The sequence below is a fragment of the Hyaena hyaena genome, unplaced genomic scaffold, assembly GCF_003009895.1.
Source record: "Hyaena hyaena isolate Hyena2069 unplaced genomic scaffold, ASM300989v1 scaffold_128, whole genome shotgun sequence".
Taxonomy (NCBI): Eukaryota; Metazoa; Chordata; class Mammalia; order Carnivora; family Hyaenidae; genus Hyaena; species Hyaena hyaena.
Genome location: NW_024080760.1, coordinates 3,313,708 through 3,334,910, shown reverse-complemented (window position 1 = coordinate 3,334,910; position 21,203 = coordinate 3,313,708). Strand labels below are relative to the sequence as shown.

Here is a 21,203-nt window from a genome sequence, read left to right as displayed (position 1 = left end):
TGAAGTCAGACACTCAACCGACTGAGCCACCAAGGCACCCTTATTACAACACCTTTTTAACATAACTTTAGCATACCTATATTATTTTGACATAATTCTCCCATCACTTTTTTTCCTTTACCTTTTATAAATCTTAAATTCATATACTACACCAAATTATCATGGTCACAAAAGCATCAGAACACTTCAGTAATATCCTTTTTAGTCTATAATAAGCAATACTACTTGGTCAAGTGACATTTTTACTCAATTATAAGATCAATGACTTGCCTTCAATTTGTTAATACCAAAAAGTTTAAGATTATCTTGAATCACAAATTTTTAAAACTTCCAAACAGACCCTGATTTGAGAAACATTAGCCTATACAATTTTTTACTTGTGCACTCACCCCATGCATTCATTTACTCATCTTCAAAGCCCTTTTCTTTTCAATATTTTGGTTCTTGTTTATTTATTTATTTTGAGAAAGAGAGAATGCGTGGGAGGCACAGAGACAGAGGGAAAGAGAAAGAATCCCAAGCAGGATCTGCAATGTTAGTGCAGAGCCCCATTCAGGGCTCAAACTCATGAACTGTGAGATCATGACCTGAGCCAAAACCAAGAATTGGAAGCTTAACCAATTGAGCCACTCAGGCACCCCTCACCTTCAAAGTCCTTTTCAATGTTCACATGCTGTGAGTGTACTTTTCAGGTAAAAACTAGGTAGCACTCTAGATTATCTCTTTGGTAATGACATAATCTTTTAAATCAGATGCAGAAAATGTTACTATTTCTGAGTGAAAAGACTATGAACTATTCCTTGATAATTCAAGAAACATACTGCCATCAAAAATATTTTTTAAGTCCAATTCTAAATCATTTAGAATTCATTTAATTCAGGTTGGCAAACAACAGCCCATGAGCAAAATCCATCCCACTACTTGTTTTTGAAAATAAAGTTTTATTAGAGCATATCATGCTCGGGGTGCCTGCATGGCTCAGCTGGTTGGGTGACCGACTCTTGATTTCAGTTCAGGTCATGCTCTCACATGGTCCACGGGTACAAGCCCAACACCAGGCTCTGCACTGACACCACAGAGCCTACTTGAGACTCTCTCTCCTTCTCTCTCTGTCCCTTCCCCATTCACTCTCTCTCTCAAAATAAATATAAACTTAAAAAAAAAAAGAACACAGCATACCCATCCATTTTAGTGTCACCTATGACTGCTTTTGCACTAGTAAAGTTGAGTACTTACAACGCATATCATATGGCCTACAAAGCTTAACTGCAGAAAAGGTTGCCACTCAGAAATAATAAAGCAAATAGGCTAAAATGTTAACAATAGATGAATCTGGGTAAAGGGCACTTGGGCACTTTTTTGAATTATTCTTATTCTTGCAACTTTTCCATAAATTTGAAATTCTTTCTAAATAAAAACTTAGAAACAGTCTACCACCTAAAGGCAGAGTTGGGAGCAGTAAAATAATACCCAGGTATTACTTGGCAAAGGATTTGATAGAGAATAACAGCATGTAAAATTCTTAAGAGAGTAAGGAATACATTTAAAGCAGTAATATGTCTATCAAATCTGCACTAAAGCAAAATATTTCAGAGCAGGTTTGTGGCAGGGTGAATAACAGCTCCCAAAGATATCTAGGTCCTAATCACTGGAACCCGTGAATGTTACCTTATCTGGCAAAAGGGACTTTGAAGGTATGATTAAATTAGGAATCAAGCTAGGGAATTTATCCTGAATTATCTATGCAGACTCTAAATATAATCCCAAGTGCTCTTACAAGAGAGATCTGAATACAGAAGAAGAAAGCAGTATGAGCACTGAAGCTAGATGCTGTGCAGCAAGCCTTGAGGATGGAGGAAGGGAGCCTCCAGAAGGAGTGTGACCCTGTCAGTGCTGAGGTTTTAGCCCAATGAAATTTATCTCAGTGAAACTGAGGCTTCTTGCCTCAGAACGGTAAGAGATTAATAAATGTGTATTGTTTTAAGACATCAAGCTTATGGTAACTTGTTATAGCAGGTATAGGAAACTAATACTAAGAACTTTATTTATTTATTGTTATTTAATACAGAAAACGGTTTTTTAATTTTACTCAGTTATCTTAAATATCTGATTTTTCTATACAAAACAAATTAGCAGTCAAAATTCTTCCTATCTTTGTTACTACAATATCTTACATAACTTCTAGCAATTATTAGAAGGAATGATCCATAGCCAAACTATTATCCTCATTTAAGTTTATAAATAGGATGAGATTTATGAATATGGCTTAAAAGTTTAAGTTAAGGTAGATGTCTTAATTTGTGGCTTTGTGCATTCTATAAGTAATCTCCCTGAGATGTGCTTACCTCAAGGAAGGGACTCCCTTTTCATAAAAATATATCCATAAAAAATTCTCTATCTACCACTTCCTATGTGATCCTTTATGCAACCTCACTGCATCAACTCTCCCTGCCTTACCCTCTCTATCAATATGGGAATCTCCTCGAGGTAAGCACATCTCAGCTGTCTTGAAAAGGAAGTGATAATTTACATTACATTGGGGATTTTATAAAGATTTAATATGCTACTTCTTCTAGTAGTAGCAGGAGATTTTTGAGAGATATTTGCTGAGAGATTTTTGAGATTTTGAGATTTTTTTGAGGGGAAAAGGCTATTCCTCAATCATAGGGAGTAGAATTATACTCTGATCCCTCCCAAATGCGTATCTCCAGCTCCACAATCCATTTTGAATTCCAGATTCTAAAGCAAAATCCCTCCATGACATCTTCACTTGGATGTCTAAGAATCATCTAAAAACTTAATATGTCCAAAATTAATTCTTCCCTCTAAATCTGTGAGTGTTTCAACATCTCAGTAAATGGCACTCCCACTCACCTCAGGGCAAAGACCATGGAGCTATTCTTGAGTTCTCTCTTCCTCCCACACTCCATATCCATCCATCAACAAATCCTGGACTGACTTCATTAGGTTTGCAGGTGTACAGCCTTTCCAATTATTAAAATATGGAAATGTTTCAACCTAAGTAGATGCTGCCTCAAGTACCCAGCCTCCCCCCCCCCACCTCCCCTCCTTTCCCTTGGCCCCTCTCCTCAGATAATCAAGACTTCTCTACTTAACAACTAAAGGAATGATTCCTGGCACAGCATGGCTCATCCAGGATCTTGCTTTAGGTCCAAAACCAGCATCCATTTTGATTGGCTGGTGTCTAAGTGTCTGTACCTTACCAGTTATAAATGTCTTTAAATTCACTCCAACTAGAGACCAACTACCAATTCCCTCATTTACAACTACTATCCTAGTCCAGGCCACCATGCACTGACCTGTATGATCTGGAACGGGAGTCTCCAAACCAGTCTCCTTATTTCCATTTTGGTTCCCTTCCCACCACATTGAACTCTCCACAGTACAACCAGAATGACTAAAATATAAATCCACTCCTATCATTTTCCTACTCAAAACCCTTCAATGTTTTCTCATCATACTTCAAATAAAATAAAAAATACCTAACATGGTCTACAACCTCTATATGATTGGCTTCAGTATATACTGAATGAATGAATGAATGAATGAAAATAACCTAAGAGTTATTAAGAGATTAAGAGCATGAGCTATGGAACGCCTGGGTGGTTCCATCGGTTAAGCATCCAACTCTTGGTTTTGACTTAGGTCATCATCTCACAATTCGTGGGTGGAAGCCCCACATCGGGCTCTGCACTGTCAGTGTGGAGCCTGTTTGGGATTCTCTCCCACTCCCTTTCTCTCTACCACTCTCCTGGTGGCTGTCTCTCTCAAAATAAACTTAAAACATTCAAAAAAAAAAAAAAAGTGTGAGCTATAAAATAAAACATAGATTTCCTACTTATTAAGTACGGACAAGTTACTTAACTTCTTCAAGCTTCAGTTTAACCATGGAGATTATACCTGAAAGAGCATGGGTTTCTGAGAAGATACAAAGACATTCCACTTGATATTCATAGAAACATCCTAATAGCAATCCTATTCTTATTATTAAGTCAATCCCCTCATTTTATTTTTAAGAAAACTAAGTTTAATTCAGGCAAACCAAGTTAATGAAGCCTAGTGTTATTAGATACTATAAATATATGAGCCAAAAGAAAAAGGGAAATTACAAGTAAAAAGTCCCTATAATCCCAGGTAAATCCAATGGAGAAATAATTACAAAGGCAAAACATAAAGAAAGAACAACAAAGTTTTTAAAGTTTTTCCAAAGTAATTCCATATTACTAAGTGATATTCTTCCTTGCCAAAGTATTCAAATTATTTTGAATTGGAAAAATTTTTCCAAAGGAATCTATCTCTGATTTTATAATGGAAATCAATACAATATATATATTTGTTTTACAATAATGAAATTTATAGACTAACTTTGTTTCTACAAAGAAAAATGAAAATTTAAAGTCTTCAGGTATGTGAAACAGCAATTTCCCAAAGGTCGCCCAAATTTATGAATACATTTATATACTATTTTTGATGTTACTAAAAAACCTGAAATTGCTATGTACAAAGATGCAGGAAAAAACAGCAGTAAAATTTTACCTCCCCCAACAAGGAGGGAGATGAGTTGCTCCTTGCTGATTAATATCTTAATAGCACCCTTTGATTTCTAAAAACAGGAATTACTCTGAGTGGAGTTTCTCTATATCATTTAAATAATGAAAGGAAACCAAAAAGTCTTCTAGGAAAGTAAGGGATTTTCAGGGGAAAAATTAATCTTGCTCTAGAATTTAGGACCTCCTCTTGATATACTTATAGCTCATACTTTTAATTCATATTTAATCTAGGCCATCATGAAAAAAATATCTTACCATTTAGGTGGTACATATTTAAAGGGCCAAATTATATTTCTTTTCTTTTTTCAGTTCTCAATTAAAAACATTAGATAAATGCCACTAACTTTGAGCTATATCCAATGCAGATTGTAAGCCAAATTTCTATCAATAACTATACTGCAAATACCACTTCTGGTATTTTAAATAAAGCTATAAAGCTAATAACAGAAATATATTATATACATATGTGTCTATACATGTACACACACACACATATACACACACCTTTTAAAAGTATTTCTAGTGTAATATATCAACTATATTTCTTTAGTTATAACCCAAAGAAACTAATGGTGACTAGCTTAAGGAAAATGGGGATTACTGGAGATTTTCAGAGAATTTTAAAATGAAGCTAAAAAATCAAGTTTAAAACAGGCAGGTATCTGAATTTATCATCCCATGAAGACTACTCTCACTAAATGAAAGGCAATTTCTCAAAAAGAAATTGGATTGCTAATAGAAAAGGGAAAATATGCTGAGAAGGGAGATTTTAAAAGAGGTATATGTAACTTACTGTAATCATTCTAGAAATAATTTTATGACTGAGTATGTGTACTAAATCTGAAGTTTCTCCAACAAGAGGCAAAACAAGATAACAAAAGTGCAAGAGTCCAATCTTCTAACATCATTGAAAAATCTGATTTTGTTTCAGTACCCAAAGTATTCTAAACATTGTCTAGGCCCATAACACCAATCTCCAAAGCCCAGGCATGAAATTTTCGTGTATTTCAAATGTCTACAGCTGTTTTATAAGACGATAAATTGTGTTGAGTGGTAATCATTACACTACTCTGTTCCAAGAATATCTAGTTCTCACAATTTAGGTCAATGATGCTATTTTAATATGGAAAGGAAGTGTCCTGTTACCAAAGAACAGAGGGAGGGGGGCACGTGTGCAGGGGAGAGGGGAAAATGGGTGATGGGCATTGAGGAGGGCACCTGCTGGGATGAGCACTGGGTGTTATATGTAAGCGATGAATCATGGGAATCTACCCCCAAAACCAAGAGCACACTGTATACACTGTATGTTAGCCAACTTGACAATAAATTATATTAATAATGAATAAATAAATTTAAATTTAAAAAAACAAAGAACAGTGGTTTCCAACTTATTTATTATTTTGAGTTGTGGAAGGCTTAAAACAAATTTTACAGATTTGGGTTTTGAGCAGTTAAGAGTTAGCTAGGATTGAAAACAGAATTTGTTTATTTTACTTATCTAAGTCACAGGCAATAACCTAAGTGGTTGTAAATATTTCAACATCAGGTAAACTTCTATAAGGAAGGAACCTACATGACTAGCATAGACTATCTCATGAACTGTGTTGTGACTCACAGCTCAGTCTGTTCTACTCTCTCTCTACACTCATCTTCCTGGTGATCTCATCTGATTTCATGGCTCTAAGTACCATCAATAATTTCCCATTTAATATTTTAAGACCCAAATTTATAGCTACAGTACAGACCTCCCCCCCTAAATCTCACTGCCTCTTCAAAATCTTCTCCTAGATGGCTAGAAGACATCTCAAATTTCACATACCAAATCAAACTAATTTTCCTAAAACTTTCTTCGTATCAGTTGATGACAACTCCACCTTACTCAATGGTCAAAAAAGAATCTTAAAGTCACTTTGACTCTTTTCATTCTCTTACCCCCTCCCATATCAAATTCATCAGCAAATCTTATTAACCCTGCTTTAAAATTACATTCAGTATTCAAGCCATTTTTCTCCCCTCCACTGCCTGCCCCCACTACTACACCTCTCATCTAGATTACAACTACAGCAGTAACCTATTAACTGGTACTTGGCTTCCAGTCAATTCTCCTTTTAAAACTAAGTCAAATTATATCAATCTTCTGCTCAAAATTCTTTAGTGGCTGGCTCCCCATTTTACTTAAGATGAAAGTCAAAATCTTACAATGGCCCTCAACGCTAAGGCATAGCTGATCTGGCTCCATTCTACACATACCTCCAACACTCCAGTAACCCCTTGACCACAAGTCCCCAGTCATCTCCCTTGTTCAGTAATTTCTCTCAGCTCGTATCTGACTGATCTCTCCTCAGTAATTCAATTCCAAGCACACTGGCCTCATTGTTGGCCCTCAAATACAATGGGCATGTTTCTACCTTAGGGCCTTTGTACTGACTATTCCCTCTGACTAGAATGTTCTTCTAAACATCCATATCGCTAACTCCCTCATTTGTATCAAGTTTTTGTTCAAATGTCACCTTCCCAATAAAGCCTAACCTGATCACTCTATTTTATTTATTTTTTAATGTTTTATTTATTTCTAGGAGAGAGAGAGAGAGAGAGACAGCGTGAGCAGGGGAGGGTCCGAGAGAGAGGGAGACACAGACTGAAACAGGCTCCAGGCTCTGAGCTGGCAGTCAGCACAGAGCCCGACGTGGGGCTCGAACCCACGAACCGCGAGATCACGACCTAAGCGAAAGTCGGACGCTTAACCGACTAAGCCACCCAGGCGCCCCAGTGATCACTCTATTTTAAATTGTAACTCCCATCCTCAGATCCCTCTTTCTCAGCTCTACTTTATTTTTCCATTGTACTTATCCCTTTCTAATTTACTATACTTATGCTTATTGTCTGTGATGTGTCTCTTCTGGCTTGAAATGTCAGCTCCACACGGATCCCTGTTTTCTTTGTTCCATGATGTATCTTTAAGACATAGAATAATGCCTAGCACTTAGAAGCTCAAAAAATTGTTACATCAATGAATGATTAGTTAATAAATCTTATTATATATACGGTCTCAAACTACCTTTATTTATTTTTATTTTTTAACATTTACTTATTTTTGAGAGACAGAGACAGTCAGAGCACAAGTGAGAGGAGGGGCAAAGAGAGAGGGAGACACAGAATCAGGAGCAGCTCCAGACTCTGAGCTGTGAGCACAGAGCCTGATGTGGGGCTCAAACCTACAAACTTTGAGATCACGACCTGAGCCAAAGTTGGATGTTTCACCAACTGAGCTACCCAGGCACCCCATGTTACCTTCACTTTTAAACAGTCAACTTTTCAAGTAGGTTGGAAATAAAAACTTAATTTTATTGACTTGCAGAAATAGGACCTGCTGATTTAGCAAGTGGGAAGAATGAACTAAAAAGAATTTAATGTACACTATCACTACAGCTAAATAAAGTAGAGAGACTATGTTTATTATTATTAAATTTAAAAAGGAAGGGACACCTGGGTGGCTTAGTCGGTTAAGTGTCCTACTTCGGCTCGGGTCATGATCTCACGGTTCGTGGGTTCGAGCCCCGCATCAGGCTCTGTGCTGACAGCTAGCTCAGAGCCTGGAGCCTGCTTCAGATTCTGTGTCTCCCTCTCTCTCTGAGCCTCCACTGTTCACTCTGTCTCTCTCTGTCTCTCTCTCTCTCTCTCTCAGAAATAAAACATTTTTTAAATAAATAAATAAATTTAAAAAGGAAAATGTGAGCTATCTTGTGAATTTCTTCAAGGTACAACCTATGTACTCTCTTATGTACTTACAGACTATCCTAAAGTAACTGAGCATATCCCAGTATGTTAAATGACTAACCCAGAAAGAAAAAACTCCACAATAAAATGTTCATGAGTTTGAATTAAAAGATTTTATATTTTTCTAAAACAAAATTATCAAATTTTTACAACCTGAACAAAGCCATGTAATTTAAGTGTATGTTCTGGTAGTCAATACTGCCACCCACTGGTAAATGTTAAAATCTAAAGCAAAAGGATTGCAGTAAACAGAAAACAAAGAATCCAAGAACCACATGCTCAAATTCAGTTGTTCTTCTTAATATTTAAAATTACTGTTTATAAATCAAGTAAATTACATAATTCATTGTAGAGCTAGTCTTCTCAAACACTCATAGTTGAATGTCCATATATCATTAAACTATCAAACTAATACATTTCTAATTCATTCATTCACCCACCAACAAAAAACTTTAAAGCCTCCTCTATGCCAAGCCCTATAATATAAACTGGGGACGCACAAAGGTGATCGAAACATAATCATTCTTCACTTCGTAGAACTTATACTCCAATAGGAAAGAAAATCAAAACATCAAACATAAATGTGATAAATGCTGTAAGTTAAAAAGGTAGGGTCCTATGAAAACATAACGGGAATATCTGACCTGGTCTTAAAAAGGTAATGGGGTGAGGTGTTCTAGCATGGAGTTCTAAAATAAGAAAAGCCTTGAAATAGTAAGAGACAAAGAAGCATGAAAGAAACTGAAATATGTCCAAATAGAATATGACTTTGAATAAAGAATCAGAGGCAATATACAAAACTATCAAATTATGTGATTTATATATTTAGATATTATCTTTTAATCAAAAATTTAAAGGCTTAAAACAACAAACTCTAATCCTTATATTAGAACTATGTCTGAACTGAACTGAAAAAGAATATTGAAAACAAAGAATATCCTGAAAACATTTAAAAGGCTGGAATGATAGTATTAAGGAGGACATTGTGGAATGGGAAAGGAACATCACAGGGACAATTCTTTTTTTACATTTATTTATTTTTGAGAGGCAAAGAGACAGAGCATGAGCCGGGGATGGGCAGAGAAGAGAGGGAGGCACAGAATCCAAAGCAGGCTCCAGGTTCTGAGCTGTCAGCACAGAGCCCGACATGGGGCTCAAACCCACAAACCGTGAGCATGACTTGAGCCAAAGTCGGAAGCTTAATTAACCTACTGAGCCATCCAAGCACTCCAGTTCTTTTTTTTTTTTTTATGTTTATTTTTCAGAGAGAGCACACAGGGGTGCAGGGGAAGGGGAGGGGCAGAGAGGGTGGGGTGGGGACAGAGGATCTGAAGTGGGCTCCTGCTGACAGCAGAGCCCAATGTGAGGCTCAAACTCACAAACCGTGAGATCATGACCTGAGCCCTGAACTGAAGTTAAACGCTCAACTGAATGAGCCACCCAGGTGCCCCAGGAACAAATTTTAAATGGTTAAGTAATGGTCTTATATATAAAGATGGGGACCTATTTTTCATCTCTATAAAACGGGGGGGGGAGAATGTCTTTTTTTATTTGTTTGAGAAACTCCAATCATTTCAAACCCCCTTCCTGTTTGGGGAAATCTCTCATTGTGTGAATTATGCTCAGAAACAGGATCCCTTCACACTATACCAGAAAAGTTAAATTCTCTATTTATTTATCTCCAGGTAGCCAAGGTATGAGTAAGACCTAGCATTAACCAAGCAGATGCTAATAAACAGGACTTTGAATCTTCACAAGTAATACAAAGACGTGGTAACAATTTAGAATTCTTTCCATCCGGGCAGGAAGCATGTAGTATCCACAGTAAGTATACCAGTGGTGATGTCCCAAGGTCCAGTGGAGTGACAGGAATGTCTTTTTTTTTTTTTTTTTTACAAATAGTTTATTGTCAAATTAGTTTCCACATAACACCCAGTGCTCATCCCCACAAGTGTCCTCCTCCATGCCCATCCCCCCCTCCCCCCCACGTCCATCAGTCCTCAGTTTTTGTCAGCATTCAAGAGTCTCTCATGGTTTGCCTCTCTCCCTTTCCCCCACCATTTCCCCCCTTCTTCTCCCGATTGGTCCTCTGTTAAGTTCCTCCTAGTCCTCCTATACGTGCACACATATGATATTTGTCCTTCTCTGCCTGACTTATTTCGCTCAGCATAACACCCTCAAGGTCCATCCATGTAGCTACACATGGCCAGATTTCATTGTTTCTCATTGCCATGTAGTATTCCATGGTATAGATAAACCACATCTTCTTGATCCATTCATCTGTTGATGGACACTTAGGCTCTTTCCATGTTTTAGCTATTGTGGAGAGTGCTGCTATGAACATTGGGGTACATGTGCTCCTATGCCTCAGCATTTCTGTATCCCTTGGGTAAATTCCTAGCAGTGCTATTGCTGGGTCATAGGGGAGTTCTATTGTTAGTTTCCTGAGGAACCTCCACACTGTTTTCCAGAGGGGCTGTACCAGTTTACATTCCCACCAACAGTGTAGGAGGGTGCCCGTTTCTCCACATCCTCGCCAGCATCTAGAGTTCTCTGATTTGCTCATTTTAGCCACTCTGACTGGCGTGAGGTGGTATCTCAGTGTGGTTTTGATTTGTATTTCCCTGATGAGGAGGGATGCTGAGCATCGTTTCATGTGTCTGTTGGCCATCTGGATGTCCTCTTTGGAGAAGTGTCTGTTCATGTCTTCTGCCCATTTCTTCACTGGGTTGTTTGTTTTTCGGGCGTGTAGTTTGGTGAGTTCCTTATAGATTCTGGATATTAACCCTTTATCTGATATGTCATTTGCAACTATCTTTTCCCATTCCGTTGGTTGCCTATTAATTTTCTGGGTTGTTTCCTTGGCTGTGCAGAAGCTTTTAATCTTGATGAGGTCCCAACAATTTATTTTTGCTCTTGATTCCCTTGCTTTTGGGGATGTGTCAAGTAAGAAGTTGCTGCGGTGGAGGTCAAGGAGGTTGTTTCCTGCTTTCTCCTCTAGGGTGTTGATAGTTTCCTGTCTCACATTCAGGTCCTTTATCCATTTTGAGTTTATTTTTGTGCATGGTGTGAGAAAATGATCTAGTTTCATTCTTCTGCATGTTGCTATCCAGTTCTCCCAACACCATCTGTTAAAAAGGCTGTCTTTTTTCCATTGGATATTCTTTCCTGCTTGTGACAGGAATGTCTTAATCAAACTTTCCTGTGGCTTCATCCTTCAGGTAGCTGTCAACCTACCCACCTAGCCTTTGTGTACTTATCGCTTTCCAACCAAGGTTTTTCTAGCTTTTCGTCTCTTTTCAGAGCTATTCAGTATCCTTCTCTATTAGTGAGGAAACAGAGTAGGAAAACCAAAAATAAATTGCTTAAATAAGCTGAAAGTTAAGGGCACCGAGGTGGCTCAGTCAGTTAAGTGTCCGACTTCGGCTCAGGTCATGATCTCACAGTTCATAGGTTTGAGCCCCCATCAGGCTCTTTACTGACAGCTTGGAGCCTGCTTCAAATTTTGTGCCTCCCTCTCTGTCTGCCCCTCCTTTGCTCATGCTCTCTCTCTGTGTCAAAAATAAGTAAACATTAAAAGAAATTTTTTAAAAGATAAGCTGAAAGTTAATTTCTCCCTCATGAAATATTCCAGAGGCAAATGAGCAAGTAATATTGGTTACTAAAGTTATTGCCACCTACCACCATTTGGAAAGATCTCAATAATCTAAAAGTTCCACACAACAATTCCACTTAGGTCCTATTGACCTGAACTTAGTACAACAGCTATACTAGCTGCCAGAAAGGCTGAGAAATGTGCAATGTACCTGGAAGGCCATGTGCTGAGCTAAAAACTCGGCGAATTCTATTACTAAAAAGAAGGGAAGAATGAATTCTCAGAGACAATGGTCTCTGCCATACTTTCCAAAAACTGCCTTTTCTGCTCTAGTAAGCCAGAACTGTTTCTGCTTATAATCACAGACTTCCAGTGATTCAGATTTTGATTAATTTATATAAAAGAGAGAAACTTGGAACCACTCTAATTAGGGAGTTGATGGACTGGGCGGAATGGGGAACAAAGAACACCACACCTTGGAGGCTGCTTTGAAAATTAATGTTCTACTGTATTTTCTACATATGAACATAAACTCGATTTGTTATATCATGATTCTGATGTCTTTTAAAAATTCCTCATCTGTCCCAATGTTTGGAAGCCATCTTAAAATAAAACTGCTTTTTAAAGTTGCCTTTTCCCCAACTTATTAAGACTTAAACATATACTTTATTGAGTGAAAATCATCACAGAAGCAGATGAGCCCTCAGAGGCCCCTATCCCTTAAGAAATCTATTTACTGTGTATATATCACCTTTGACAACTGTATATTACGACAAAAGTATACAATATACCACAAACTTGCGTGCTCTTCAACATGCTACTTATACTTAGCATTTTCTATAATCTTTACTATTTCAGCTTTTGGTTTTTGAAAGTGCATTTTACAGGAAAGTGGGGGACAGTTGACATTGATAGTGCCATCTACTGTTAAAACAGAGTCTTGCGTAATTTGGAAAAATTCCTCAAACAGTAAAAAGATTATAGCAGATGATTAAGAAACAAAGAAGAGAAAATTAAGGGAAGAAAAAGTATGGTGATGGCTGAGCAGAAAAGTCTTAGGAGGTGCATATAAAATACTAAGTTAGAAAGTAAGCAGACATGAAGACCAGGTGGGATAAGCACTAGAGAAACGTTAGGAAGGGAATCAAAGGGGCGCCTGGGTGGCTCAGTTGGTTGGGCAGCCGACTTTGGCTCAGGTCACGATCTCATGGTTCGTGGGTTTGAGCCCGACGTCGGGCCCTGTGCTAACAGCCAGCTCAGAGCCTGGAGCCTGCTTCAGATTCTGTGTCTCCCTCTCTCTCTGACCCTCCTCTGCTCATGCTGTCTCTCTCTCTCTCAGAAATAAATAAAATGTTTAAAAAAAAAAAAAAAGGGAAGGGAATCAAAGACTTAACATAAGCTGGGCTTTCCCTCTGCAGTTGTCCTCTTTATAAAATCTCTGTTTCTAGAAAGCAACACTCTTTTTTGTATACTAGCATAGAGCCAAACAATAGTAAAATTAACTAACATAAAAGGATAAAATGAGGGTAGCAATAATCTGTTATTTTTAACCCAAAGAATTCCAATTACAAATTACAAAAAACTGCCAGATTTTGAATCTCACATATTGCCTCGTCAGCTCTCATTTTTAAATCTCAAATTCTTTGATCACTCCCCAGATGTCCTAGAAACAAATTTCTCCCTCCCTCCCTCCCTCTCCCTCCTTCCTTCTCTCTCATTTTCCCCTCAATGATTCCTCCTCATTCTATATATCTGAAATAGAAACATAATTTTTCCTCTAACAGTTTCTGGTATTATCTCAGCTAAAGTAAGCTATGCTTCCTTAAATACAGAATCAAGGATCAGGTTTGAAGCTCAAAGGAACCAATCTGCATCATCTGTCTTGAAAAAAAACACAGTATCACTTTCACTAAGCCCTCCACCCTCAAAACATTCACATCAATTCAGAGATCAATTCTTTAACTATTAAGGATAATGGTATAAAAATATGTCTTATTTCTGTACAACATTTTATAATTTTTTAAAAAGATATATAAAAATATATACATGTGTATGTGTACATACATATACACTATTCATATTATAAGTGCTTTAAAAGTGAACATGTCCAATATTTGCTTAAAAGTGAAGGGGTTTTTTTGACATGAGTTACTACTGACATGAATAATGAAGTGTGAAAGGCTAACAAAAGCCAGAAAATTAAAAGATAACATTTGAACCAGATATTATATGTCCCCAGAAAATAAAGCATTTTGAAGAAGGGCTGATTTAAAAAAAGAATAAAACATGGACAGAGATGTTCACAGAGAAAAGCGTACAAATGTATTCCTCTTCTGCTTTCAAAACTGTTGAAATGAGTGTAGAAGAAAGATCACAAATTATTAAAATAGCCATTTAATAAAATACATGCTCCTATACTTAAAGAACATAGAGAAAACTGTATCTGTCATAATAAATAATCAAATTCAATTTAGTAAGAAATCACTGGTATTTTGTGCCAGAGTAATTTTTTTAATGAGGTAACATGAGTTTGAGATGGGCATAACTTAATAATAAAACAAAACATAAGAGACTCTTAAATATGGAGAACAGAGGGTTACGGGAGGGGTGTGGGGGGGGTGGGCTAAATGGGTGGGGGGCATTAAGGAATCTACTACAGAAATCACTATTGCACTATATGCTAACTTGGGTGTAAATTAAAAAAAAGAAATGAAGAAAAAGAAAAAGTCATCTAAAGAATGATGAATACCGGGGCGCCTGGGTAGCTTAGTCGGTTAAGCATCCGACTTTCGCTTAGGTCATGATCTCGTGGTTCGTGGGTTTGAGCTCCGCGTCGGGCTCTGTGCTGACTGCCAGCTCAGAGCCTGGAGCCTGTTTCAGAGTCTGTGTCTCCCTCTCTCTCTGACCCTCCCCTGCTCACACCGTCTCTCTCTCTTTCTCTCTCCTAGAAATAAATAAAAATATTAAAAAAAAAAAAAAGAATGATGACTACAACTATATAAAGAGCATGTTCTCTTTGGTTTCTCATTTAGATGTGACAGGAGCTACTGCTACACTGTACTGTGATGACACACTATCGTGTGATTTTAGATTACTTATTTGAGTCAGAGTTATCTCAACCAACAGGATTAATCTGCTGGCACAAAGTAAACTCTCCATGTGTAAATACAATTAGCACAAAGTAAGCTCTGGAGAGGTAAATATATGGATAACTGGATGCATCTCTTCTTTTAATTCCACAATGACAAAATATACCCAAAATATACCCAAATATTTAAGTAAGCTAAAACACTTCAATGTAGTCTAAAATTAATACGTAATCACAGATATTTATAAAAACTGTTTAGAAATTCTTCCCTAGGAATCTTACTTTTACAATAAGCAGTTGAAATAACTAGTCTTCTTTCAACACTTTTAAAAATATTCTTTTAAAAATAGCCACCAGAGGTCAGTCTTTCCCAAGAAATAAGTTTCACAAACTACAGTACCAAGCATGATGAGCATTTCTGCAGGACACTGCGCTACCCCTTAGAAGTCAAATGTGAATGCACCACACATTATATGCAGTCAGGTCATCAAATCTTTCAGGATTCCACAAAAAATTACAGTAGATCATACTGATCACACACCCACAATTTAAAAAGCTCTCCATGTATAACTTCATTTGATTCTCAAAACGGTGTACACAAAATCTTTACCATTCTACTTGTGAAGAAATAAACTAAGAAATTGATTGCTCATTTGAAAATTCTAAAAAAATACGTGAGATTTGGGTGTGCAAACTACAGCAAAACAAATGTAAAATTTCTTTTAACCTTATCAGATATATGAATCAATGTTTCAAAAGCTATCACGCCACACCTGCTTACCTTGCCAACTATCATTGCAGACACACAACTTCTCTCCTGTTAGGTCGCAGTAACCATGATCTGGACTGCCACAGTTGGCTTTACAGTAGGGAATATCACAGGCTTCACCTTTCCAGTATTTGTCACATTCACAGTACACCTGACTCGGAACAGAGATACTGGTTGTACACTTCCCATGACCAGAGCAATTGTTCGGACAAGAATTGATTCTGTAAAATATAATCCATATATATTCAAATTCAAGGGAATTTAAAAATAATTTTGGTTGATATTTTGTAAACTTTTTCTATTTAACACAATTATGCTCTATTACTCTATTTAATGATTTATTTAACACAATTTCACAACGTTATTTCAATTCTTTACTCTGTACCCTTTTATCCTTAATGCAATTCAGGTAATATTTATTTCCAACAGGGTGCCTGGGTGGCTCAGTCAGTTAGGCATCTGACTTCAGCTCAGGTCATGATCTCAAAGTTAATGACTTGGAGCCCTATGTCAGGCTCTGTGCTGACAGCTTGGAGCTTGGAGCCTGTTTCAGATTCTGTGTCTCCCTCTCTCTCTGCCCCTTACCTGGTAGCATTCTCACACTGGCTCCCTCTCTCTCTCCTTTTCTCTCTCTCAAAAATAAATAAACATTAAACATTTTTAACGTTAAAAAAAATATTTATTTGCAATTGACCTTAATTCATTCAAAGAGTTTACTTTGCTACCAAGACTTCAAACTTCCAAAAACTACATACTCAGCATTTACAGAATCTATACAGTTCTAAGCACAATGTTTTATAAAGACAAGTACTGAAATGTTTTGAACACACAATTTTACAGAAAAAAATTAAATTCATGAATACCTGAAACTACATGAAAAGCCAAGATGTAACCTGATTATATAATAATATTTAAATACCATGCTATCACCTATACACTGTCACAGACAAAAAGGGATGTTTATAAAGTTTTGTTTTCAAGCCCTTTAACCAATTATATTCTACTATATATATTTATTCTTTCTTGCATACATACTCGAGGTAAATGAATCCTATAACAACTTGCTGATTTTAAATTCTAACATTCTAAAGATACTTAAGAGTATTTTTTTCGTGGTGGAAAATTCTCTGGTTATAGTCTACATTCCTGAAGAAAAGGGGAAAAAGTGTATCGGGTTCCTATATGGCTATTCCTGTGAAAGCATCTGGAAGCATCTCTGGCTCCTTCACTTCACCCGTGGGATCTCCCAATATAAAAACTTATAAAGTATCAGACACATAATAAATTTCTTAATAAAAATTACTTTTCTATTTAAATGAGGAGACACTGGTATTATCCACTTATATTAAGCCTAAATTTCCTCATATGTAAAATGGGAAAAATGCCCATTTAATGGAATTGTTGTAAAGAGACTCAAAAACCATAATGGATATAAAGTATCCAGTACAGCTCTGGAAAGCAGAAGGGCTACACAAACTTAGTTCACAAACCCAACTTAGAATTAGGAGTAAAACACCTTCAAGCAGAGACTTGGATGAGGACTTCCTCTAATCCCACACCTGCTGCTACAAGTAAGGTTACACTCGTTTGTACTTGTTTACTTAATCATTTACCAACAGTTTTAAATTTCATAAATAACTGTCAACCAAACTTGCCATTATAATGTACTGAGACTTAGAAATTATCCCAACACAGGCTCAGATAGTCCTTTTAGGCCTATTATTAAGATTTTATGTTACTTAGGATGAGATCCTACAATTCTGAAATGTAACCTACTAAGCTACTCATATAGAAGACATTTATAAAAACAAATTCTTTGAAGTCAAATTATAACAACCATTATAATATGAAATTTTTTTAAATACTTACGAATAAAAAATGTTGAAACCAGTTAGATTATATGCAGCATCACTAAAAAAATGTAACAGTGCATAGCCAGATGTGGTAACAACTTCAGGCACAGTTTCATTGCCCCTGACTTCAGGGACTATCAAACCACTGTAAGAGAGCGAAATTGAATGCTGTGCATATTAATATACATAGGACTACTAATCACATAAAATGTACTCAAAACTATTCTTGTCGTGATCACTAAATATCTATAACAGAATAAGCAACTCGAAGGATTAAGTCGAAAACAAGGCCCTGTCCATTTTTCACCCACTTTGCCCTCCTATTGCTGTCAGTGAATGAACACATGCTTTCATACCATCACAGTCCGTTTCTTCCTTCACACCATTTGGACAGCAATATCCGATTTCTGCCTTTTATCCTGCTTCCATCCAACTGTTACAATACTAGAGGGTGCTCTCTTAACTCGTGTGTGAGCCTTCACTTAAATCGCCTTTGCTTTTCCCTCTGCTTACATTCTGATAAAGCTACAAGAACACTCCATATTTAGCTAAGCAATTACAAGGACATTCTAATTAAACTTGTATACTTCCAGTACACTAATATAGGTATTTTAGGTCATCTAAAAATATATACTATTTATGTTTCTTTCAAAATCTGTATACTTAAACAAATTATATTAATATTCCAAAAGACACTTAAGCCTATATGCACACAAAAGAAAACTAACAGTGGGGGGTAGGAGGTGGCAGGCAGCAGATATAAATGTGCAAGAGTTCTAAGTTAGTAACCAGGTAGTACTGGTACTTTTCCCTTTTTAAATCTCCTCATTGATGAGGAAAAATTACAGATCTTCCTTTACTTGTACCATACTATCCTCTTAAATCTGCAAAAACATGCAATATGAGAAAAGAAACTGCTAACAACAAATGACGTTACTCAGAATAGCCCATTGCCTCAGGCACGGCTCAGTTTATGTGTAGGCATCACTCAGGCCCTGAACTCACTCATTCAAATCTTATTTGACAGAACAAAATGATATATAATAGTCAAATAACTTATTTTACATATTCTCCAAGCAAACAAAAAGTAATCAAATCTTGATTCTAATTATTACTGCATCTACTAACTTGTGTTTATAAAGGAACAAAAAATTTTAAAAGGAGACTGTCAAAAGAATTCAAATTCTGTAATATCAGTCTTAGATATATTTTTCACTACAGTGAGATTACATCAAGTGAGTACATTACTAAAAATAATATTCCTAGGTCTTTATAACATATATAATTAATCTCTCTGAAACAAGGAACAGAATTGTTCACTTGCTTACTCATTTTTATGTGTTTAAGAATAGTTTATTTAAAGAATAAAAGTGTTTTAAATAAAGTCTTTATTTTTAAAAATAAACTTTAAAAAAGAGGTTTCTACACTATGCATGACACATCAAGCAATTTGGACCAAGTAACCCTCTCACTGAAGTCAACTAGAAAAATGACAAATTACATAAAAACAAAAATATGTTTTATGATACTGGAGAACTAAGAAGATGATGAGGCCAGGCATTCGGGCCATTTCTGCTTAAGGGCATTTGCAGATTTCAAAGTTGGAGATAAGGTTTGAATGGCTAAGAAACTGGGTTGTTTTAGAGAACTAAGAAAACAAAAAGTAGAACCCAGGGTCCTTGCTCTGACCTGGGACCCCAAAGACTATGAGTAAAAGTGAACTTGTAAAAAATAGGCCCTCCAGGGCCTGCTAGTGTTCCCAGGCACACACTATAGGAATATATTATCTTTCTAAGCCTCAAATTATTAGTTCTACATACGATTTTACAAACATGACATCCAGCACACAATAAAAAAATAACACTGCTCTATTACAATCCACTCTTCACATTCTAAAAGTCTGGCCTATAGAATAAAATACAATTTCCTTAGTGTGGTATGCAAGAAAGCAATACCACAGTGATTAAGGGATTATAAAACCTGAGTTCATATTCTGACTATATTACTTACTAGCAAGGCAACTTGGAGCCACTCAGTGAATCTCTTTGTGCCTCAATTCCCCATTTATAACTTACAAACTCCATGGCAACAATAATCTCTAACTAAAGGGGTATTATGAGGATTAAATGAGTAAGTATATATAATGAAGTCTTGCATACTGCCTGGCACATGATAAGCATTCAGTACATGTACCAATTACTGTTTATTAGGTAATCTGGCTCCTGCCTATCCCTTTTCATTTCCTATGATCAAATTACTCATAACTACTTATATTAGTCCAAAATACAATGCTGTTTAATATGTCTATGCCTTTGTACATGTTTTTCTCTACCAAGAATGTCCTGCCATACCCCCACACTTTGCCTACCACTCTTCATCATGAAGATACATTACTTCTGAAAACAGAACTCTTTTTATAACTTGATTATAATACTCATTGTTCCGGTTAAAAAAAATAAAATCTGTGTGCACGCCACCACCAGTGCCTAACTACTGTGTACTGATGTAGCCTCCAAATCCTTGGAATTTCCCAAATGATAGAAGTGTCTCTTATGCATGGGGAATTTTCATCATTTATGTTAATGAGTGACTCAGGATAGGAACTGGCCACACCATAAAGACCAATCATGCAATTAAAGGGTTGGGACCTTGAGCCACAATCAATCAATCAAATTTCCAGAGAGAGGAAGGGGACTAGAGACAGAGTTCGAGCCTGTGGCCAATGATTCAATCAATCATGCCTACATAATGAAACCCCAGCAAAAACTCTGGGCACCTACAGCTCAGATGATCTTCCCAGATAGTGATGGGAAGGTAACACATCCCAAAAACAAAGCTGTGTTTATGATCCTCTCAGACCTCATTCTATACATCTCTTCATTTGGCTGGTCCTGATTTTTATCCTTTATCATAAAACTATACTCATAGGAACAGTGTTTTCCTGAGTTCTGTGAGTCATTCTAGTGAATTATTGAACCTGAAGAGGTGGCGGGCACCCCTAAATCTGTAGCCAGCTGGTCAGAAGTGTGCATGGCCTGGGGACCTCTGAACTTGTAGCTGGTGTCTCAACTAAGAGCAGTTCTATGAAGGGCTATGCACTCAGTCTATGAAGTGTGGCCCAGCTCTAGGTATCCGGTATGTGAAATCACTGCAATAGCCTAATCTTATTCTTACTATATCCTCCAGGCTTATGATAGTCTCTGGAATTGAGTTATCAAATGTTTATTGAGTAATATATACTTATAAAATTAGAATAATTCAAACACTTAGACTCTGAACTCGTAATGTTACAGGCTTTTAGGTTAGGAGATGGCCACATTCTAATCCTGATTCCACCATCTATTAGTAAAACAACTTCTCTGACTCTTAATTTTCTCAGCTATAAAATGGGGATATTAGTACTTCCTCCACAGATCCTTTTGAGAATTCAATGACATTTAACTTGGCCTAGTACATTGATTAGCATCAAATGGATACTCAATAAACATCTTTCAATCTCCTTCAACATAGCTAATAGGAACACTTGCCAATGAAAAGTCACTGGCTCCAT

The 21,203-nt window shown here is 36.7% G+C and overlaps 1 protein-coding gene across 3 annotated transcripts in view; it reads right to left on the bottom strand.

Annotated features, from left to right (window-relative positions):
- The window catches only part of ATRNL1 (attractin like 1), a 211,900-nt gene that overhangs the window by 155,172 nt on the left and 35,525 nt on the right, over positions 1 to 21,203 (bottom strand). For all 3 annotated transcript variants that reach the window (XM_039237622.1, XM_039237623.1, XM_039237624.1), the window contains exons 4-5: positions 17,670 to 17,798; positions 15,813 to 16,021 (exon numbers count right to left, since the gene is read on the bottom strand). In XM_039237622.1, coding sequence (XP_039093553.1) covers positions 15,813 to 16,021; positions 17,670 to 17,798 — 338 coding nt within the window. The remainder of the gene's footprint in view (positions 1 to 15,812; positions 16,022 to 17,669; positions 17,799 to 21,203) is intronic.